Here is a 24,019-nt window from a genome sequence, read left to right on the forward strand (position 1 = left end):
AAGTAAGCTAGAGATAACGAGGTTAGTTCAATCAGGGAGGATGGGGCCCTGTTCTAGCATTTGAGATGTGAAAACTAAGGGAGGAGAAACTGGTTTTGTAGTTGGCAAGCCATTCACAGTCTTTGTTTAATCCTGAGCTGATGGTGTCAAATTTGCAGATGAACTGTAGCTCAGCAGTTTCTCTCTGAGGTCTGGTCCTGAAGTTTATTTGCTGCAGGATGGCCACCTTAAAATCTGCTATACTGTGGCCAGGGAGGTTGAAGTGTTCTCCTACAGGTTTTTGTATATTGCCATCTGATTTGTGTCATTTATCCTTTTCCGTAGTAAGTGGACCTCCAGTGTAGGTTGGTCCAGGCTGAGGTTGATGGTGGGGTGGAAGCTGTTGAAATTGTGGTGGAATTTTTCCAGAGTCTCCTTCCCATGGGTCCAGTTGATGAAGATGTCATCAATGTAGCGTAGGTAGAGAAGGGAGGTGAGTGGACGAGAGCTGAGGAACCGTTGTTCCAGGTTGGCCATAAAAATATTGGCATATTGTGGGACCATGAGGGTGCCCATAGCGGTGTCACTGATCTGGAGATATGTATTGTCATCACATTTGAAATAGTTGTGTGAGAGGATAAAGGCACAAAGCTCAGCAGCCAGTTGTGCTGTGGCATCACCAGGGATACTGTTCCTGACAGCTTGTATTCCATCTGTGTGTGGGATGTTTGTGTAGAGAGCCTCTATATCCATGGTGTGTTTGGATGGGTTTTCTGGAAGGTCACCGAAGTATTGTAGTTTCCTCAGGAAATCAGTGGTGTCATGGAGATAGCTGGGAGTGCTGGTAGCATAGGGTCTGAGTAGAGAGTCCACATATCCAGACAGTCCTTCAGTGAGAGTGCCAATGCCCGAGATGATAGGGCGTCTAGGATTTCCAGGTTTGTGGATCTTGGGTAGTAGATAGAATAACCCTGGTCAGGAGATCCACTTCCTAGACACCACGGTGCAAATAAGTGATGGTCACATTAACACCACCCTATACCGAAAACCTACCGACCGCTATGCCTACCTTCATGCCTCCAGCTTCCATCCCGGGCACATCACACGATCCATTGTCTACAGCCAAGCACTGAGGTACAACCGCATCTGCTCTAACCCCTCAGACAGAGACCAACATCTACAAAATCTCCACCAAACATTCTCAAAACTACAATACCTGCATGAGGAAATAAGGAAACAGATCAACAGAGCCAGACGTGTACCCAGAAGCCTCCTACTGCAAGACAAACCCAAGAAAGAAACCAACAGGACTCCACTGGCCATCACATACAGTCCCCAGCTAAAACTCCTCCAACGCATCATCAGGGATCTACAAGCCATCCTGGACAATGATCCCACGCTTTCACAGGCCTTGGGTGACAGGCCAGTCCTCGCCCGCAGACAACCTGCCAACCTGAAACATATTCTCACCAGTAACTGCACACCGCACCATAGTAACTCTAGCTCAGGAACCAATCCATGCAGCAAACCTCAATGCCAACTCTGCCCACATAGCTACACCAGCGACACCATCACAGGACCTAACCAGATCAGCCACACCATCACCGGTTCATTCAGCTGCACATCCACCAATGTAACATACGCCATCATATGCCAGCAATGCCCCTCCGCTATGTACATCGGCCAAACTGGACAGTCCTGGAAAAGGATAAATGGACACAAATCAGATATCAGGAATGGCAATATACAAAAACCTGTAGAACACTTCAACCTCCCTGGCCACACTATAGCAGATTTTAAGGTGGCCATCCTGCAGCAAAAAAAACTTCAGGACCAGACTTCAAAGAGAAACTGCTGAGCTTCAGTTCATCTGCAAATTTGACACCATCAGCTCAGGATTAAACAAAGACTGTGAATGGCTTGCCAACTACAAAAGCAGTTTCTTCTTCGAGTGATTGCTCACATCCATTCCAGGTAGGTGTGCGCGCCGCGCGTGCACGTTCGTCGGAAACTTTTTTACCCTAGCAACTCCAGTGGGCCGGCAGGTCGCCCCCTAGAGTGACGCCGCCATGGCGCTCTATATATACCCCTGCTGGCCCACCCGCTCCTCAGTTCCTTCTTACCGCCGTGTCGGTCGTTGGAACTGTGGAGCGCGGCTTAGCTGTCCTCCACGTCCCTAGCTCTCCTAGTTATCTATCGTTTATCTATCGTTCATCTCTAGTTCCATTATAGTTGTTAATTAGTTTGTTAAGTAGATAGTTTAGTTAAATAGTTGTTAAGTAGTTCTTCGCCGGGGGCTTAGCCCTTCCCGGCACCCGGCGTCAGGCTCATGCCTGTTTCGCCGGGCTTCAAGCAGTGTGCGGCCTGCAAGAAGCCCATGCCTACCAGCGATCCCCACGAAGCGTGCCTGAAGTGCCTCGGGGAATCGCACAGATCCGACAAGTGCCGCATCTGTAAGGCTTTTAAGCCGAGGACAAAGAAGGAGAGGGATCAGAGGCTCCGAACTCTCCTAATGGAGGCGGCACTTGACCCGTCGGCTTCGCAGGCCGTGGTATCGGCACCGGCACCGGATCGCTCCGGCACCGAGAAGACTCCTCGGCACCGACCCTCTCCGGTACTGGAATCAGAGCCAAGGCCGTCGAAGTCTGATACTCCGGCCAGGCAGACCCGGCTTGAGCGCCCGGCCTCGACATCGGCCGCGGCGCCGCCGGCACCGTCAACACCGTTGACTCCGGGCCCGGCGGGTCCGTTGAGTCCGGTGCCGCCGAGCTCCCCCATGAGATCTGGGGTTGAGATAGTGGTCCCATCCACACCGGAGACCTTCGCCTCGGCTCGGGACCTTATTGCCCTGACTGAGCCCACTCGGCTGCCACCCCCGGTACCTCCGGTGCGGGTCGTGTCCAGAGGCAAGCCCATGATGTCGGCGCCGCCCAGAGACAGTCGTTCGCCATCCAGGTCCCGACGTCTTGGGCGCTCCAGATCCCGACGCCGCTCGCAGTCCCGGCACCGCTCCCCTCAGCGGTACCAGTCGCACTCGCGGCAACGGTCGGCATCGAGGCGGTTGCGGTCAGGCTCCAGTCGGCGACACCGGCACCGCGACTCCAGGAGCAGGTCCCGACGCTACTCGCCGCACCGGTCGACCTCCCGGCACCGAGCTGGTGGCAGGTCCCGGTCTCGGTCGACCTCCCGGCGCCGAGCTGGTGGTAGGTCCCGGTCGACCTCCCGGCACCGAGCTGGTGGCAGGTCCCGGCACCGAAGCGGCGCCCGGTACCGATCAGGATCCCGGCACCGTGACAGATCCCGGTCCCGATCCCGGTCCCGGCACCGATATGACTCCCGGCACCGGTCCCCGGCACCGAGACGATCCTCCGTGCCGGCCCGCGCAGACCCTTACCATCCGGGGTCGGCCCCACCATGGCCCTCGAGACAGCCGTCCGTATCCTCCCAGATGGACAGCGGGTATGCGCTGGGCACCGACCGGCAGGCGGCGCTGTTCGGTGATCCGCTGCTGCAAGACCAAGGCCCACAACAGTGGGGATTCTGGACACCCTGGGCATACCATCAGGCCCAGGGCCCCCAGCAGCTCCCTGCTAGACCGGCGACTGCGGAGCGTAGGGCCCCTGAAGCCTCCTTGTCTCGCCCCCCTCCCTCCCCGGAAGGGGAGGAAGGGTCCAAACAGCAGGACTCCGCTGCGGCTCCGGAGGCAGAGGCGAGGGCTGAGGAAGACCCTCAGTTAGACACTCTCGTGCCTGGGGTCTCATCATCCTCCTCCCCGGAGGAGGCGGTGGCGGGTACCTCCTCCAACAGTCCCCCCCCGCTGGATCTCAGGGCGCACCAAGACCTCCTCAGGCGATTGGCTCAAAATCTGAGTCTGCAGGCAGAGGAGGTCTCGGAGATAGAGGATCCAATTGTCACCATCCTCTCTTCTGATGCTCCCACCAGGGTCGCCCTGCCCTTCATACGGACCATCCAGGCCAACGCCAATACCATCTGGCAGTCCCCGTCGTCGCTAGCTTTCCTCGCCCGTGTGCCCATCCAGGAAATCTGTCGGGCAGCGACCTGGTCATCGGTCCACACCTTTGCTTCCCACTACGCCCTGGTCCAGCAGTTGAGGGAGGATGCGGCCTTCGGAACTGCAGTGCTCTGTGCCGCGACTTCTCACTCCGACCCCACCGCCTAGGTATGGCTTGGGAGTCACCTACCTGGAATGGATGTGAGCAATCACTCGAAGAAGAAAAGACGGTTACTCACCTTTGTAACTGTTGTTCTTCGAGATGTGTTGCTCACATCCATTCCACACCCGCCCTCCTTCCCCACTGTTGGAGTAGCCGGCAAGAAGGAACTGAGGAGCGGGCGGGCCGGCAGGGGTATATATAGAGCGCCATGGCGGCGCCACTCTAGGGGGCGACCTGCCGGCCCACTGGAGTTGCTAGGGTAAAAAAGTTTCCGACGAACGTGCACGCGCGGCGCGCACACCTACCTGGAATGGATGTGAGCAACACATCTCGAAGAACAACAGTTACAAAGGTGAGTAACCGTCTTTTCTCCTCCCTTGGTTTTCACACCTCAAATGCTAGAACAGGGCCTCATCCTCCCTGATTGAACTAACCTCGTTATCTCTAGCTTGCTTGCATATATATACCTGCCCCTGGAAATTTCCACTACATGCATCTGACGAAGTGGGTATTCACCCACGAAAGCTCATGCTCCAAAACGTCTGTTAGTCTGTAAGGTGCCATAGGATTCTTTGCTGCTTTTACAGATCCAGATTAACATGGCTACCCCTCTGATACTCATTGGCTGAGTTGCCAGAGACTCAGCATAAGCTGACAGATACATTACAAGCTTCTCCATCAGCCAAGATAGCACTACCTGTTTATGCTGCCATCATGGCCCCAGCAAAACCATATAGCAGACTCCAGCCACGGCCCCACCTTCTTGTAAGTGATCTGACAAGAAGTGCTATGTGCCTGCTAAAGGAGCTGAGTTTTTGTTTACCAACCCTACTGCAAACTCATTGGTGATGGAGGCAGTTAATCAAAGGGGGAAGCAACATCAAACCAAAACCATCCCCTGTAATAAAGATTGGAAACCCCTAGCCTTCTTAAATGGGAAAGCCTATTTATCAGCAGCCCTCCAGTTTCACATAGCAAACTATTCTGCGTTACTGGCCAAGTAGACGCACATTTTTTTTTCTCAGATGTCATCTTTTATTGGCCACATCCTAGCTAACAAAAAAGAACAATATAAAGCTGGTATAGCAGAAGGTTTCCTCATCGCCAAAACTGCCCTTCAAGCTTCTCTAGATTCTGCTGACACGGCACCTCACTCCGTTGCAATCCATTGTCATGCAGAGGGCTTCATGGGTCCATCTCTCCAGCTTCCCCAGGGAAGTTCAGGTAATAGTAGAGAACTTATCTTTTGAGGGGCAAAACTTGTTTGCAGAGAGCACAAACGTCTCCTTGCACACCTTGAAGGACTCACATGCAACACGAAAGATACCTTTGGAATCTGTATCCCTGCGAACAAGAAAGAAACAGGGCAGATTCTACAATCAATGATTCCATCCTGCCCCATACACTCAGCCTCAATGACTTTATGATCAATGCCACAAGCAGTGCCAGACAAGACTCCATCAGACGCAGGAGCAGTCGTCTACGTCTCAGCCATCCACTTCTGGGCAACATTTTGAAGTGTTGGTCAAGGACACGAGAGCCCCACATGCTCCACTTCCAGAGTCACCTCTAATTTCCAGCCCATTTGAGGACCACCTTACAACCTTTTACCCAGTCCGGAGAACCATCACCACAGACAAGTGTGTTCTGGAAATTACACAGAAGAGCTATTCCATCCCTTTTCTTTCCATTCCATCTACCCGTCCCTCTTCAGGGACCCATTTCACGAGTACCTGTTACAGCAAGAAATACATCATCTCCTCCAGTTAGGTGCTGTGGAACCAGTACCAGTTCAGCACAAGGGTTGAGGGTTCTGCTCTCATTACTTTCTCACTCCGAAGAAAACAGGTGGAAACATTCTGGACTTAGGCAAACTGAACAAGTTCTTGAGAACACAGCACTTCAAGATGGTAACCCTAGCAACAATAATTCTGGCATTGGAGAGAGAGGAAATTGGCTCTCGGCTCTCAACCTGCAGGATGTTTACTTTCACGTCACTATCCACCTGGCGCACCGGAGATTCCTACGATTCACCTTGGGCAACCTACACTACCAATACAAGGGTACTTCCCTTCAGCCTCTCTATGACTCCCAGAGTTTTTTCCAAAGTACTGGCTATTGCAGCAGCACATCTTCTCAAGCAGGGTGTGACGATATTCCCTGTCTAGACGACTGCCGTCTAAAAGCCCTGACAAACGACGAGACAGTTCATGCCACTCACGCCACTCTAATCATATTTACAAACCAACCTACAGAAATCCACCCTGACCCCAACCCAACAACTGGACTTTATTGGGGCACACCTCAACTATGTCATGGCATCAGCACAGCTACTGCAACAACAGTTTCTTGCTTTAACAAACCTAATCACAGTAGTAAGACACAGCCCACAAATGTCCACCAAAACATGCCTACAAATTCTTGGACACATGTCAGCTACCACGTTTGTCATGAAACATGCCAGGCTACATATGAGAGGTCTACAAACCTGGCTATGCACTGTGTACATTCCTCACAGACACTTGATCAACAGACAGCTTATAGTACCCAGCAGAGTGAAAGACTCGCACACATGGTGGACAAAACAAATGTCTGCTCAGGCCCTCCCTGCCAAAGGGAAACCCCATCAGTCACTATCACCACAGATGCCTCTCTGGTAGGATGGGGGGCACACTTAGCTGAGAACACCATCCAGGGCCGAAGGTCCCTAGAGGAGTCAAATCTCCACATAAATCTACTGGAGCTCCAAGCAGTTCCAAACACCTGCCATCACTTTCTCCCCTTGATCCGCAACAAAACTGTCCAGATTCTCTCAGACAGTTTGGCGACTGTTTTATATAACTCGCCAAGGAGGGGCCTGATCTTATCTGCTCTACACAGAAGCAATCGGCCTCTGGCAATGGTGCATCTCCAACAATATACACATCACGGCATCCAACCTACCTGGAAACCAGAATGCCACAGCAGATGATCTCAGCAGGAACTTGTCACAGGCGCATGAGTGGGAACTAGACCCACAAATTATATTCCGACAATGAGGATTCCCCTTAATAGACCTTTTCGCCGTGACCCACAATGCCAAATTCCCACAATATTGTCCCCAAGCGGGACTGGGATACAACTCTCTCGGAGATGCCTTCCTCATCAGATGGAAGACCCCACTTCTGTACGCCTTCCCCCTGACACCCCTGTTGAGTTGTGTCCTTCACAAGATCAGACAAGACAAATCCAGAGTCATCTTGATTGCACCAACATGGCCCAGACAAACATGGTTCCCATACCTGACCCCAGTAGTGTCAGATCATGAACTCTTCCCCTCCTGCCTCACCTACTGACACAGGATACAGGACACCTCCGTCACCCCAACATTCCAGCACTTCGTCTCAAGGCATGGCTAATCCAGGGATGACAGAACTCAAAATGTGCTGTTCCAAGGAGGTCCAAGACATTCTATTTAACAGCTGACATCTCTCCACATGAAAAACATACACACCCAAGTGGAAAAGAGTCTCTGTCTAGTGCCAAGACAAGCAAATCATTCCACAAATGGCCCTGTTACCCACTGTCCTTGATTACATATTCACATTCAAAAACTCTGGCCTCTTGACTAGCTCACTCAGAGTGCATTTATCAGCCATCACCAGCTTTCATGACGAGGTGGACAGACTCACGGTCTTCACCCATCCACTGACTAAGCACTTTCTCAAGGGTATAGAGAACACTTACCCCACATTAACAGACCCGACCCCTATGTGGGACCTCAACCTTGTTCTCCATGCCCTCATGGGAAAATCCTTTGAACCGCTAGCGACCTGCTCATTCCTACACTTATCCATGAAGGTCGCCTTTCTAGTAGCTATCACATCAGCACGAAGGGTGGGAGAGTTGGGTGCCCTAACGGCTCACCTACCTTATACCACATTCCTCAAGGACAGTCATCCTACTCCCATACCCTAAATTCATACTCAAGGTTGCCTCCGTCTTCCATCTCAATGAACCGATTTACTTACCTGTATTCTTTCCCAAGCCACATGCTGAAAACAGGGAGGCATCCCTTCACACGCTAAATATCCACAGAGCAGTGGCGTTCTATGTAGAGAGAACAAAAACATTCAGAAAATCATCCAGGCTATTCATATCCACAACAGAATGATCAAGAGGCCAAACCATTTCCAAACAGAGACTTTCTAAATAGATATCTAATTATATCAAAGCTATGGTGCCAAAATTACAATCTGCAAGCTCCTTCTGGACTTCGCACACACTCCGCTAGAGCTATATTCACATCCATAGCCATTCTCAGACATGTATCTATCACTGATATTTGTAAAGCAGCTACCTAGGCATCACACTATACTTCTACCAAACACTATGCCCTGGAACAGCAGTTAGCCGCAGACACTCACCTCAGTCTATCGATGCTCTCCACCATACATACATCAACTCCAAAGCCCCTCCTCTCCACCAAGGGGCACTGCACTTCAGTCACCTAAAGTGGAGACCCACAGGGACACTCCTCAAAGAAGAGAAGGTAACTGAGGCTCTTCGAGATGGTTTTCCCTGCTTCAGAGTTGCGGCTTGATCCTCTGGAGTAGAGAAGGAACTGAGCAGCAATTGGCTGCACTCGTGGGGTAGCCACTCAGAGCGGCGCAAGCTGGCTGCCGCGCATGCAGGACCAACTGGGGCACCAGTTCCACAAGTCTCCAACTAGAAGTGCAGGGCACCAAGGCACCTAAAGTAAAGCACCCACAGGGACAACCATCTCAAAGAACCTCAGTTACTCCACAAGGTGAGTAACCTCATCCCTTGGGGTTACTCAGGCTCATCTTGACATTGTATTGGACTTGGTCTCAGATAAATAGAGTTACACATGCTATTAAAGGAACTGGCGCGTGAAATTGCGAGCCCGTTGGCGAGAATTTTTAAGCAATCGATAAATTCGGGGGTTGTGCCGTACAACTGGAGAATTGCTAACATAGTTCCTATTTTTAAGAAAGGGAATAAAAGTGATCCGAATAATTATAGGCCTGTTAGCTTGACGTCTGTAGGATGTAAGGTCTTGGAAAAAATTTTAAGGGAGAAAATAGTTAAAGATATAGAGGTCAATGGTAATTGGAATGAATTGCAACATGGATTTACTAAAGGTAGATCGTGCCAAACCAATCTGATCTCCTTCTTTGAGAAGGTGACGGATTACTTAGATAAAGGAAATGCGGTAGATCTAATTTACCTCGATTTCAATAAGGCATTTGACACGGTTCCACATGGGGAGCTGTTAGTTAAATTGGAAAAGATGGGGACGAATATGAAAGTTGTAAGGTGGATAAGGAACTGGTTAAAGGGGAGACTCCAGCGGGTTGTATTGAAGGGTGAACTGTCAGGCTGGAAGGAGGTTACTAGTGGAGTCCCTCAAGGATCGGTTTTGGGACCGATCTTATTTAACCTTTTTATTACTGACCTTGGCACAAAGAGCGAGAATGTGCTAATAAAGTTTGCGGATGACACAAAGCTGGGGGGTGTTGCTAACATGGAGAAGGACAGGGATACTATTCAGGAAGATCTGGACCACCTTGTAAACTGGAGTAATACTAATAGGATGAAATACAATAGTGAAAAGTGCAAGCTCATGCACTTAGGGATTAATAATAAGAATTTTAGATATATGTTGGGGACACATCAGTTGGAAGCAACAGAGGAGGAGAAGGACCTTGGGGTATTGGTTGATAGCAGGATGACTATGAGCCGCCAATGTGATACGGCTGTTAAAAAAGCAAATGCGATTTTAGGATGCATCAGGCGAGGTATTTCCAGCAAGGATAAGGAGGTGTTAGTACCGTTATATAAGGCGCTGGTGAGACCCCATCTGGAATATTGTGTGCAGTTCTGGTGTCCCATGTTCAAGAAGGATGAATTCAAACTGGAGCAGGTCCAGAGACGGGCTACTAGGATGATCCGAGGAATGGAAAACCTGCCTTATGAAAGGAGACTCAAAGAGCTTGGCTTGTTTAGCCTGTCCAAAAGAAGGCTGCGGGGGGATATGCTTGCTCTATATAAATATATCAGGGGGGTTAACGTTAGGGAGGGAGAGGAATTATTTAAGTTTAGTACTAATGTAGGCACGAGGACGAATGGGTACAAACTGGATATTAGGAAGTTTAGACTTGAAATTAGACGAAAGTTTCTAACCATTAGGGGAGTGAAGTTCTGGAACAGCCTTCCGAGGGAAGTAGTGGGGGCAGAAGACTTATCTGGCTTTAAGACTAAACTTGATAAGTATATGGAGGGGATGTTATGATAGGATAGTTTAATTTGGGCAATTGATCTTGGATTATCACCAGATAAGTCTGCTCAATGGTCTGCGGGGAGATGTTGGATGGGATGGGAACTGAATTACTGCAGAGAATTCCTTCTTGGGTGCTGGCTGGTGAGTCTTGCCCACATGCTCAGGGTTTAGCTGATCGCCATATTTGGGGTCGGGAAGGAATTTTTCTCCAGGGCGGATTGGCAGGGGGCCTGGAGGTTTTTCGCCTTCCCCTGCAGCGTGGGGCATGGGTCGCTTGCTGGTGGATTCTCTGCAGCTTGAGGTCTTCAAACCAATTTTGAGGATTTCAATAACTCAGTCCTGGGTTAGGGGTTGTTATAAAAGTGGATGGGTAGGGTTCTGTGGCCTGCCTTGGGCAGGAGGTCAGACTAGATGATCATATTGGTCCCTTCTGACCTATGAGTCTATGAGTCTATTTTTAAACGCATCTTTAAAAAAAAACAAAAAAAACCCAAAACCTCAGCACATCCATTTAGATCACTCACGATAGCATTTACTCAGGAAACTCACCTCAGATAGTGTTTAGTTTTCAGTTAGATCTTTGTGGGTAGCATCAGGCATAAGAAGGGCAAAACGTTTTGCCCAAGTTCATGCAGAGAAGTTGCTTGGTCTAACCACTTGACACTATAGGCTTCAATTGGACATGTGGAATAAGTATTTCAAGGAGAAGGGGAAGGCCCCAAACTTGTAAATACAGGGCTTTATATTGGAATGATGGGAGGGCAAGATGAAAGGGGGGTAACTTCAGTCCACTTATTGTAATTTCTTTTCCTTTTCCAGTTCCCCCAGAGTTTATAATACCATTGGGTGAGGTCACATGTGAGACAGGAGAGACCATCGTTTTTAGGTGTAAAGTCTGTGGTCGCCCGAAAGCTTCAGTAACTTGGAAGGGTCCTGATCATAACACCCTAAGCAATGACAGTCACTACAGCATTTTGTACAGGTACAGCAGTGTGTTCGCGTGTTTCAGCATTCTGAAGGAGAGAGTTCTCTGGAGAGTAGAATGACTTGTTTTCTTTGCAGTGTGGGGCATTGTCTTCAGTCCCATTTCACTTTTTCCATTCCCCCCCCCAACCCCAAATAAATAAAAATGGAGTGCAAATTCCTGTGTGTGCTTCGACTGCACACAAGAAGCTTTAGCTGCCAATCCTCCAGTTTGCTAATAATACAGAAATCATACAGTGTTGGGTGTGGATGAGTGTGTGTTTGTTTGGCATTAGAGGTACCTTCACACATCTTGAAAATATTAGGAATTAACCATAGTCTCAGCAAGCAGCATTAATGCAGGATTGGCTCTGGAGGAGGGACTGCAGGGAATTGTAATGGATTGTAGCTGACCTAAAGGTTTTGTGATGAAATATTTCATTTCTTTGTGAAATTGCAGAGGAGTCACTGCTGGAGGGGCTCTGGCTCTTTTATCTAAGCCAGAGGTCCCCAAATTGGGGCATGCCTCCCTAGGGGGGTGTGAAGGAACGTTTGGGAGGGCACAGCTGGGGCCCGGGCCAGCCTGCACAGGGGTGAGGGAGGGAGTGCCACCTATCTCCACTCCTGACTCGTCCCTAGTTTCAGGCCTCACGCCTAGGCCCCAGCCCTGGTGCCCTGGCTGCTGGCCTCACACCCAGGGCCCCAGCCAACACTCTGCTCTCAGTCCCTCCCCTAGCTGTGGCCCCAGCCACTGGCCTCTTTACCCTGTCCATGTATCTTTCCCTTTCTCCCCCAGTGCTCCCCCATCCTGGCCCGGGAGGGGGTGTGCAAGGTAAAAAGTTTGGGGAATACTGATCTAAGCATTGTTGATTTCAAAACAAGGGGTGAAAGTTTAAGGGATACCAATGTCAAATGTAGCCAATTTTGAAAAAATCAATTAAAAGAAGTTTTAGATGCTGCAGCTGCTTAAGTCTTCCTGGCAATTGTCGTGGCTCCATCACACTTTCCTTAATGGTTGGTTGATTGTTTTCTTCTCCCTTGCTGCTGTTAGAGACCCACACCAACTGGGAGAACTGGCTAGCTGGTTACGCACATAGTGCTGTCAAATGTACAACGTAAAAATCCTGAACAAATAGGGAGGAAATAATACTAAGGTGTTCATTGAATAAACTTTCAGTTATTGGAAACTTTAGTGGTACTTTCAATAATAGCAAGTAAAAAATTTGAATGCAGAAGTGAGGTTTTCTGCTAGTTAGATGTTTGTCCTTTCCACCAAACACAATCTCTGCTCCAGAGAGGCATAAAGCTGGAATGGAAGGGGTTTTGCAGGGCTGAGGTTCATTGGCAGACATGAATGAGAAGCTGATTCATTGCTGACACCTGACTGAAGCCATAGTTATTAGAACTCTATTTCATAGTCCCTAAATTCACTTATTTTTGGAGACCTTTTTTTAAAAAAAAATACGTAGGTGGTGATTGAATGAACTGAGAGTAAGACTAATTAAATGTTCCTAGTCCTTTAAAAAAAAAAATCCAGAGTTTTTCTGACACTTGATGGTCAAGCAAATGTTGTGGCAGAAAGTTTCATTATGTTTTAAGCAATTGGATGACATGTAGATTTGTCTCATGGCCAGCCTGGTGATAGTATGACAGCACAGTACTCCCGAGTGTGTGTACTGATCTCTCCACCAGGGGAGGGCAGTATTATATGGTTTCCCTAGGGAACTCCCTGACACAAAAGTTGCTACAAAATGGAGACTTCAGGCAGGAGAAAAGGGAAATTCTTGATCTTCAGGCACCAGAGAGCTTGCGAATGGGAGACCAGTCGGCAGATGAAGATTTTGACTCTAATGTGAATCTGCAAGATGTCATTCTGAAATGCTCAGAGCTAGGATGTACCATTATTTAGTGAAATTGGTGTGTGTGTATGTGTGTGTATTGTAAGAGTGCTGAATTTGAATGTAAGATGCGTTGAGAGACGGCGATTTCTATATAGGACATAGAACTCCCTGATTGATTCTAATGTGTTTTGCAGTGATTTAGGAGAGGCATCCTTGAAAATCATTGGTGTGACCACAGACGACGATGGTATCTATACATGTATAGCTGCAAACGATATGGGTTCGGTTTCATCTTCAGCCAGTCTTCGAGTTTTAGGTGGGTTTATCTCATAGCCTCTTTTCATCTGATAACATTACCAGCAATCTTGGGTTTCATAGGATGGGTATCCATTATCCACAGTATGTAGAAAACCATGCCCTCTGAGTTCGTGAAATTTAGAAGTGATTTATGTCAATCCTGTTCACGGGACATGTGCCATTATGTGTGAAAGAAAGCATAGAATCGAATGAAGTAAAAATCGTCAATGAATCGAACTGTACCATAGCAAATCTATGGATAGAAATTCCATGCTCTAATAATAAGAATATAGTGGTAGGGATATATTACCGACCACTTGACCAGGATGGTGATAGTGACTGTGAAATGCTCAGGGAGATTAGAGAGACTATTGAAATAAAAAACTCAATAATAATAATAATGGAGGATTTCAGTTATCTCCATATTGACTGGGTACATGTTACCTCAGGACAGGATGCAGAGATAAAATTTCTTGACACCTTAAATGGCTGCTTCTTGGAGCAGCTGGTCCTGGAACCCACAAGAGGAGAGGCAATTCTTGATCTAGTCCTGAGTGGAGCACAGGATCTGGTCCAAGAGGTGAATACCGTTTGGTAATAGTGACCATAATATAATTAAATTTAATATCCCTGTGGCAGGAAAAACAGCACAGCAGCCCAAAACTGTAGCATTTAATTTCAGAAAGGGGAACTACACAAAACTGAGGTACACTGCCAAAAGTAAAATCTCTGCAAGCTGCATGGAAACATTTTAAAGACACCATAATAGAGGCTCAATTTAAATGTATACCCCAAGTTAAAAAACATAGAGAACCAAAAAAGAGCCACTGTGGCTAAACAACAAAGCAAAAGAAGCAGAGAGAGGCAAAAAGGCACCCTTTAAAAAGTGGAAGTTAAATCCTAGTGAGGAAAATAGAAAGGAGCATAAATACTGGCAAATGAAGTGTAAAAATACAATTAGGAAGACCAAAAAAGAATTTGAGAAACAGTTAGCCAAAGACTCAAAAAGTAATAGCAGATATTTTTTTTAAGTACATCAGAAGCAGGAAGCCTGGTAAACAACCAGTGGGGCCATTGGAAAACCAAGGTACTAAAGGAGCACTCAAGGATGATAACGCCATAGTGGAGAAACTAAATGAATTCTTTGCACCGGTCTTAACGGCTGAGGATGTGAGGGAGATTCCCAAACCTGAGCCATTCTTTTTAGGTGACAGATCTGAGGAACTGTCACAGATTGAGGTATCATTAAAGGAGGTTTTGGAACAAATTGATAAATTAAACAGCAATAAGTCACCAGGACCAGATGGTATTCACACAAGAGTTCTGAAGGAACTCAAATGTGAAATTGAAGAACTTCTAACTGTAGTCTGTAATCTATCATTTAAATCAGCTTCTGTACCAGATGACTGGAGGATAGCTCATGTGATGCCAATTTTTAAAAAGGGCTCCAGAGGTGATCCCGGCAATTACAGGCCTGTAAGCCTGACTTCAGTACCGGGCAAACTGGTTGAAACTATAATAAAGAATAATATTCTCAGACATATAGATGAACATAATTTGTTGAGGAAGAGTCAACATGGCTTTAGTAAAGGGAAATCATGTCTCACCAATCTACTAGAATTCTTTGAGGGGGTCAACAAGCATGTGGATCAAGGAGATCCAGTGGATATAGTGTACTTAGATTTTCAGAAAGCCTTTGACAAGGTCCCTCACCAACGGTTCTTACGCAAAGTAAGCTGCCACGGGATAAGAGGGAAGGTTCTCTCATGGATTGGTAACTGGTTAAAAGATAGGAAACAAAGGGTAGGTATAAATGGTCAGTTTTCAGAATAGAGAGAGGTAAGTAGTGGTGTCTCCGAGGGGTCTGTTCTGGGACCAGTCCTATTCAACATATTCATAAATGATCTGGAAAAAGGGGTAAACAGTGAGGTGGCAACATTTGCAGATGATACAAAATTACTAAAGATAGTTAAGACCCAGGCAGACTGCGAAGAGCTACAAAAGGATCTCTCAAAACTGGGTGACTGAGCAACAAAATGGCAGACGAAATATAATGTTGATAAATGAAAAAGTAATGCACATTGGAAAGCAAAATCCCAACTATACATATAAAATGATGGGGTCTAAATTAGCTGTTACCACTCAAGAAAGAGATTGTGGGGTCATTGTGGATAGTTCTCTGAAAACATCCTGTCAATGTGCAGTGGCAGTCAAAAAAGTGAACAGAATGCTGGGAATCATTAAGAAAGGGATAGATAATAGGACAGAAAATATCATGTTGCCTCTTTATAAGTCCATGGTACATCCACATCTTGAATACTGTGTGCAGATGTGGTTGCCCCATCTCAAAAAGAAGATACATTGGAATTGGAAAAGGTTCAGAGAGGGGCAACAGAAATGATTAGGGGTATGGAACAGCTTCCATATGAGGAGAGAGTAATAAGACTGGGACTTTTCAGCTTGGAAAAGAGAGATAAGGGGAGATATGATTTGAGGTCTATAAAATCATGACTGGTGTAGAGAAAGTAGATAAGGAAGTGTTGTTTCTCATAACAAAAGAACTCGGGGTCACCAAATGAAGTGAATAGGCAGCATGTTTAAAACAAAGAAGTATTTCTTCACACAATGCACAGTCAACCTGCGGAACTCCTTGCCAGAGGATGTTGTGAAGGCCAGGACCATAACAGGATTAAGAAAAAATAGATAAATTCATGGAGGATAGGTCCATCAATGGCTGTTAGCCAGGATGGGCAGGGATGGTGTCCCTAGCTTCTGTTTGCCAGAAGCTGGGAATGGGCGACAGGGAATGGATCACTTGATGATTACCTGTTTTGTTCATTCCCTCAGGGGCACCTGGCGCTGGCCACTGTCAGAAGACAGGATATTGGGCTAAATGGACTTTTGGTCTGACCCAGTAGGGTCATTCTTATATTCCTTTGCCAGTAGCCTCAGCAAGGCTGGACAGATGTCAGAAGTGAACTAGTTTGGGGCACCCACATTTAGTAATCCTGTGTGGGGAGAGTTCAGTTTACTCATTACTTGCGTGGCTCCCAGCTTGGCCCAGTGAGTCAGGAATCTTGTAGTGATTTTCTTGTCACAGTTGGCAGTCACAGTGGCTACCAATAGCAGCTGAGATCTGTATTGAAATCACATTTTTTAAGTCTGTATTCTTAATGCTGTTTTGGGGGAAAAAATGTCATCTCAGAATTTCTCAAACCCACAAGAGATCAAACACTAGTGACATGTCCCCTTCGAACTCTTTTTCAAAGCTCTTTCACTCTAAACAAGGAAGTCCAAATGCTTAGTGGCACATATTTCTTCATCTCCCTGTTTCTCAGATCCAAAACCCACACAATCCTCCTACTGGGCCCGTCTAACACTTTAATGCTGTATCTTACTTCAGGATCTGAAATAAAGCAGATTTTGTAAAACATGTATGTGGGGGAATAAAGGAACACTACCAGCGTAAAAATGGCTGCTTTACTTAAGGATCTTTTACCTACTGTAGCTACATGTCACTGTTTAAGATGAGAATATTTTTTCTGGTGTGTTTACTTTCTGCTTTTGACAGCATATACATAACAGTTTCAGTGTTTTGCTAATATAATTCCCCTTTTTTAAAATGGGTCTTCTACCCAGCAGTGGGGAAGCGACAGACATTTTTAAAAACATGAAAAATTAAGTAAGGTGGTAAAACAAAACTGGTAGGTGATTTGGGCAGGTGATGTACCTGAAACTACTTGTCATTTTTTTAAATTGTCAAGGTCATGTTTTGTCATTGATTGGATTAATGCAGACCTCTACAGATGGTCATTCTGTGGTCTGTCCATTCCTAAAATAAAACACAAAATGAAATACAACAAAGGACTGCTCATCCTATCCTTGACATATGTGCCAGCCAATTTGGGGATTATAGAATAGACTCAGGCTTCCCAAAGCCTGTGAGAAAAAAAAGATGAGTTTTGTAGAGTGTCTGGAAGCTTAAGTTTAGGCTCTGAACAGGGGTGAAAGTAACTTAAAGGATTTACCGGTACTCTGGAGTCCTTAGGATGGGGCGGGGTCTCAGCCAAAAAAGGTGGGTCCTTTACATCCCCAGGCACTTTAAATCAAGATTTAAAGGGCCCGGGGCTGGAGTTGTAGTAGCCTCAGCTGGGAGCCTCGGGCCCTTTAAATCACCATGGGAACGGGCCCCAGCCTCTGGTGGAGCTTTAAAGGGCCCAGAGCTCCACTGCAGTAGCGGCAGCTGGGAGCCCCTGGCCCTTTAAATCACTGCCAGAGCCCCGCCACCGCTACCCCAGGGCTCCAGCAGCGGGGCTCAGGCAGTGATTTAAAGGGCCTCGGAGGGTAGTGGCAGTGGGAGTCCTGAGCCCTTTTAAATCGCCACCTGAGCTGCGCTGCCGGAGCCCAGGGGTAGCAGCGGCAGCCGGGGGCTCAGACGGTGATTTAAAGGGCCCGGTGCTCTGGCTGCCGCTACCACCCCTGGCTCTTTAAATCGTCCCCGGAGCCCTGCTGCCAGAGCCCTGGGATAGCGGCAGCGGTGCTCCGGTGGCAAGTAAAACGGCCTGAGACAGTAGCGGCGGCTGAGCCTCTGGCCCTTTAAATGGCTGCCTGAGCCCCGCCACCGCTACCCCAGGGCTCTGGGGATGATTTAAATGGCTGCCGGGGCAGTAGCTGCAGCAGGTGCCCCAGGACCTTTAAATCGCCGCCCGAGCCCCTCCGCCGCTTCCCCAGGGCTCTGGCAGCGGGGCTCTGGTGGCAATTTAAAGGGCTTGGGGCTCCAGCAGCTGCTGGGAGCCCCAAGCCCTTTAAATTGCTGCCAGGGGAAGCTGATCCGCCCTAGTGCGGCGCACCGACTTACTTTCACCTCTGGCTCTGAAATAAGTGACCACTTAGATAACCAAGTCTCAAACCATTTAGGCTTTTATAGGCAACACCACCACCTCTCAGAATTCTGCTCTGAATTGTATTGGCAACCAATGCAGATCCCATAACATGTGCTCCTGATACATAACTCCTTTCAATAAACCAGTCAAGGCATTCTGCACTAGCTTCAGAATTGAAATAGTTTGTGTATGTAGCCCAGTGTTGAGTGTATTGCAGCAGCCTGGTTTTGAGGTGATGATGAGGTGGGCATAATTGGGGCAGGCTAGTTCCTCACTGGAAAGGAAAGTCCTGCTTTGCTCACTAGGACTCTTGGCCATAGTTAAGGCTACATTTAATCATTCATATTTTTAGTAAAAGTCATGGGCAGTAAACAAAAATTCACAACCCATGACCTGTCCATGACTTGTACTATATACCCCTGACTAAATCTTGGGAGTGCTGCAGGTGCTTGGGACGGGGCCTGCCGGTGCTCGGGAGGGCAGCGCAAGTGCTCTGAGGGATACTGTGGGTGGTCTGGTGGAGCAGGCCGGGACCCCCGCTGATGCTAAGGGAGATGGGGGCATTGGCAGGCTCTCTGTCCGGCTTCTCAGAAGCGGCAACATGTCCCTAAGCTCCTAGCTCCACACACTGCCAGCTCCACAGCTCCCATTGGCTGGGAACTGCGGCCAGTGGGAGCTGCGGGGACGGAGGCAGCGTGTGGAGCTAGGAGCTGATGGAGGGATATGTTACTGCTTCTTGGAAGTTCCCCCAAGGTAAGCGCTGCCTAGAGCCCTCACCCCCTCCTATGCCCCAGCCCTTATCCCCCTCCTGAACTACTACTCCTGTTGCTGCTGGGGGGAGGAAGGGGATGATGGCCCGAGACTGCTCCAGTAGCAGATGGTGCAACTGGCCCAGGGGTTGCCTGAGCTGCTCGGGCAGCCCTGGAGCCAGCTGCACCAGCTGCTCAGAAATCACGGAAAGTCACAGAACCCATATTTGGTACTTGGGCATGATGCAGAAGCCCAGGATCTAACAACACACCCAAGTTACATACCTGTATTTATAAATGGCAGTTGCACTCCCTCGATAAAGGACCCCAATATACATTCCACTTATTCTGGCTGCTTCTTCAAAGCCACCAAGATTATGTCACACTTGTCCAAATAAGTCACCGCCCAGCTAGCCCTTATCCAAGTTTGAAATTATATATTAAATAGGTTTTACTCCACTGTTCTGTCAGCATACTTGAGTGCACTGCAGCCAATGTTACCTCACTCGTGCTTCCAGCCACTTCATTTTCAATTCATTTGTGGGAACGCATCCTCAGCACAGAGGAATGATAGCCCGCAGTTAACTTCTTGGCTCTTGGAGAGATGAAAACAGAGCCACTCAAGAACAATTCCACTCGCCCCTGCCTGGATCTGTAAGCCAATAAAAGAAGCTTCATAAGCAATAGTATCAAAAACTGCTGTAGATTAAAAAAAAAATTAGTGTGGAAATGTCATCTATTTATTTACAGTTAAAATAAAATCAGAAATTGCACTGGTTGCACTTCCTATCCCACACTGTGGTGTAATCAGGGTCAAGGAAATCTTAGAACTCAAAGAACTACTAGTATCCCTGCCACAACTTTCTTGATGACCTTGCCCAAGAATGGGAGACTGGATACCGGTTGACAGTAATCCAGATGGCAACATCAAGCATTGGTTTCTGGACCATTAGCCTCACAGTTACAGCCAGCATCCCTATTCCTCCTCAGCTCCTTGAAGGGAAATGCTGACAGTCTTAATAAACAAGGTCCTCAGTGCCTCTTCTCATTACACTTCACCAGCCCATAAAGACAAGATTCCAACTCCTAGGTTGTAGGACAGAGCACCTGTATTTCTGCAGGGCCACAGCATGTGACCTTAAAATCTGTCACAGTTCTTCAGACTCATGTGAGACTTCAGTCACCAGCCCTGTAGCCAACTTCTTGCATCATCTTTTTCAGGTTACTTATGTGACGACCTGTAGGACAAAGCCAGAGGAGAAGGGCATTTACAGGGCATTAGGATTTTTTTCTCCTTTATGAAAATGAGGTCCTACCAAACCATCACAAGTGGTCAATGAGAAGAACAATCTTATCCCTCAAGGGTGCCTGAAAATCGCTGACACCACATAAACAGGCCTGTTGCCCTTCCAGGATGTAATGCATCCCAATTCAAACCAAAAAGGACAGTGGTCGGTCTGTGATAGAGTATTCATCCCTCCAAAATCCACTCCCAAATAATGCATGATTTCCAGAGTTTGTCCAGCCTATAGCCATCTGAAACAGTCCCATGGTTGTCATGGCAGTTGTGAAATTCCAAGCCATATCCCTTTTTAATAAGGCTGAAAATATTTTTTTGTACTAGAAATAATTCTACTTGTCTTTCCTTTAAGGTCCTGGAAGTGATGGGATCATGGTAATCTGGAAAGACAACTTTGATTCCGTGTACAGTGAAGTGGCTGAACTTGGCAGGTATGACTTACTAATGCCATTTAACTGTGGAGGTTGGAAAGTTCAGCCAGTGTGTATGTTAGTCTCTGAAGGGTGGAAGAGAAATGTCAAAATAGGACATTGGTTCAGATTATTTCTTTATGAAATCTTCTTGAAATTTGCAATTATTTCTCACAATGATCAATTGTTGGAGTCAAAAACAGAACACAGAATTGCTCACCCTGTGAAGAAAAAGTAACATAATGCTAAAATTCTGCCATAACTAAATGACGTAGCTTAAATACAAAAGCATTTTGTTTATGCTGAAATTTTACTCATGGGCTAAATTAGAGGGTGTATGCAGTGCATGTGTTTTATGAAAAATTGTGCAAGTTCTCTAAATGATTGTACAAAGTGCTCCATAAGATTATACAGCACTTCCTTAGTTAAGTATCTCAGTTTTTCCAACAAAATCTATTTGCATTACTTAGTCGTAGTACCCTAGAAAACAGATACAATTCTGATCTTACTTTTCTGGAAATTTAAAAGGATTTTTGGTAACAGCTAATTAGTTATCAAGAACAGTTTGCTAGACTATTAATAATATTTAAAGTCTTTGAATGTAGTCAGACTACTCTACTCATGTCCTATTGGACATAGCCATAACATTTGTCCTAATACAATTGTGTACAGTTTATGGCCCTTTAGTACTGCCATCAGCCAATTCTTTTCCTTTTTGTTTTTCAGGGGCAGGTTTTCTGTTGTTAAGAAATGTGATCAGAAGGGAACCAAGCGAGCAGTGGCCACTAAGTTTGTGAACAAGAAGTTGATGAAACGAGACCAGGTTACCCATGAACTCGGAATCATGCAGAATCTCCAGCATCCCCAGCTCATTGGCCTTCTAGATACCTTTGAGACTTCCACCAGCTACATCTTAGTATTAGAGATGTGTGTGGGCTCTAAGTAACATCATGTTATGTATATGTGTAATCTTCATGAAACTGATTTCTTATGCCTGGGTATTGTAGTAGGGTTTGTGAATTATTTTGGAGAAGTTTAGGATTTCACAGAACATCTAGAATGCTTTCATAAAGTCCTGGAGCTCTCACATTCTGTTTTTAGAGATGGCAATACTGAAATGTTCTGCTTGTCCATAATGGAAAGCAGAGGCCCTGGCTGTTCACAAGAACCAATTCCCTCAAGTAAAATCTCCTGTAAAGAAGTTTGCATTGGAAGGGTTTGGTAAGGAGGATCATTGCAATGCAGAACTGACCCTCTTAACAGCCTCCCTCTGAAATTGTGTAAGTGGCTTTGGATGTGGTGAGAATAGGAGTGAGATGTGGATGGAGTAAATGTTCTAAAATGCTGATGTGCCTGGACTTCTCTTCTCATCTCATCTTCATATGTTGTTCCTCTCTTCCTGAAGCTGCAGTCTACTACATTTCAATGTAAGCTGTACTGGGTGGTGAAAGAGAGTTCTTTCACAGCATCCTAATTAGGTCAACAATTCTATGCTTCCCTGTTTAGCACCCCTCCACCCTCCTCCTCATGCTCATAAGGTTTTTTCTTCTGTATAATGCAGCACAAGCATTAAAGGTTCCATCTGTACGTATGTTGACACACTGTTCAAAGGGGTTCAAAATGCATGTTCTCCACATGTCTAACATGAACATGGTGCTTAAGACTTTCAAAAGAGACTGATGGTTTTAGGTGCTTCAGCAGGTTATGAAAATCAGGCATCTTGAATGTTAGAGTCTCAGACTGGGCACCAAAAATGGAGGCACAATAATATTTTTATTACATTGTTGTGAGCTGCTTTCTGGGTTATCTTTACAGGTCTCTGTAGTAGAAAGTCAGTAGATTTAAAACTATGTGAAATACATCAGGTGTCTTCAGTACTTAAACTGGAATTGGGATTTGCTATGTTGCCCCAGTATAGGTTCAGTTGAATAAAACCATCTGGTCTAGAGCAGTGTTCTTGCACTGCCTGTATTCTACTAGTATTTTTTAAAATTCACAATGGAAGGAATGTACACATCAAAAATAACTGGTGTTGCACAGTTTAATAGCATTTCTTTTATCTGGCAAAATGCTGCCTTTCCTTCTTTAGTGGTCCCCTTCTAAGATATGCTTCAGAATCTTAATCCTCACTTAACGGTGCTACATGATTAATGCAGACAGATTAATCCCAAGGGGCCTAGAATTTGTCATTTGACTTCAAGAAGAGTAAAGATTAAACTCCTAATGAGTAATGGGAGCCTGGGTTCACAAATAGTGAATTAATTGATGCTGTTGGTGAAGATAAGAACAGTTTAACTTTAAAATGCTTTTGAAACTTTAAAATGAGCAGATATATTTTTAAATGTTGCTGTTTTAGTGTTGAAATGAAATGTAACTCTTGCACTTCAATAGGGCTGATCAGGGTCGCCTTCTAGACTGTGTTGTGCGATGGGGAAACCTCACTGAAGGGAAGATCAGGCTCTATCTGGGAGAGATTCTGGAAGCTGTACAGTATCTTCACAACTGCAGAGTAGCACACCTGGACCTAAAGGTAAGGTGCAGATGGTACTCCTGGAGTGTTACCAGAAGAGATTGCGAATTCTGGGGTGCAGCTGCATGCTACAGACAATCTGGGGTCTCCTAGCAATGGTTTCCTAGAATGGCCATTGAAAGCCATGCAGCCTTTGCCTTGAGCCATGGAATGCTCCATCCAAGGTTACGTGAAGTGGTGGGAATTGCCCCCCTGCCCATGCACCCCAAACTACCTTCTGTCACTGAAGCAGAAAGTCTTAACTTCCTCTGCATCTTCCTATTTTGCTTGTTAGCTGTTCGTGTTTGCCCTTGTTAGATTTTGTGTAATACACTGTTGATTTGTTTGCTTGGTTTTTGCCTGGGGAATTTGCTCTATAGATCATTTTCTCCACTTGAAACAACAGAATCTATTGTGCAAATTGAGTTCAAGGATTGCTCTTCTTGTGGCTCCAAATTCTCCTTTTCTATTTTTGATACTCTATCTGAGGTGCTTGGGTGAAGGGCTTCTGCTGGATCCTTGTTCCATCCATCTGGGTCTTACTGTTTGTATCTAATCGATTTTGGTGGAAAAAGTCTTGAGGGTTTCAAGATGGATTTAAAGCTTGTTACTGGCCCTTCCTTCCACCCA

The 24,019-nt window shown here is 46.5% G+C and overlaps 1 protein-coding gene across 1 annotated transcript in view; it reads left to right on the top strand.

Annotated features, from left to right (window-relative positions):
- The window catches only part of TRIO (trio Rho guanine nucleotide exchange factor), a 458,240-nt gene that overhangs the window by 430,850 nt on the left and 3,371 nt on the right, over positions 1-24,019 (top strand). Inside the window, 5 exon segments of the mRNA XM_030551719.1 lie at positions 11,257-11,419; positions 13,436-13,557; positions 20,823-20,901; positions 21,607-21,807; positions 23,272-23,410. Of these exon segments, the coding sequence (XP_030407579.1) occupies positions 11,257-11,419; positions 13,436-13,557; positions 20,823-20,901; positions 21,607-21,807; positions 23,272-23,410 (704 nt within the window).

This window comes from Gopherus evgoodei, chromosome 2, assembly GCF_007399415.2.
Source record: "Gopherus evgoodei ecotype Sinaloan lineage chromosome 2, rGopEvg1_v1.p, whole genome shotgun sequence".
Classification (NCBI taxonomy): Eukaryota; Metazoa; Chordata; order Testudines; family Testudinidae; genus Gopherus; species Gopherus evgoodei.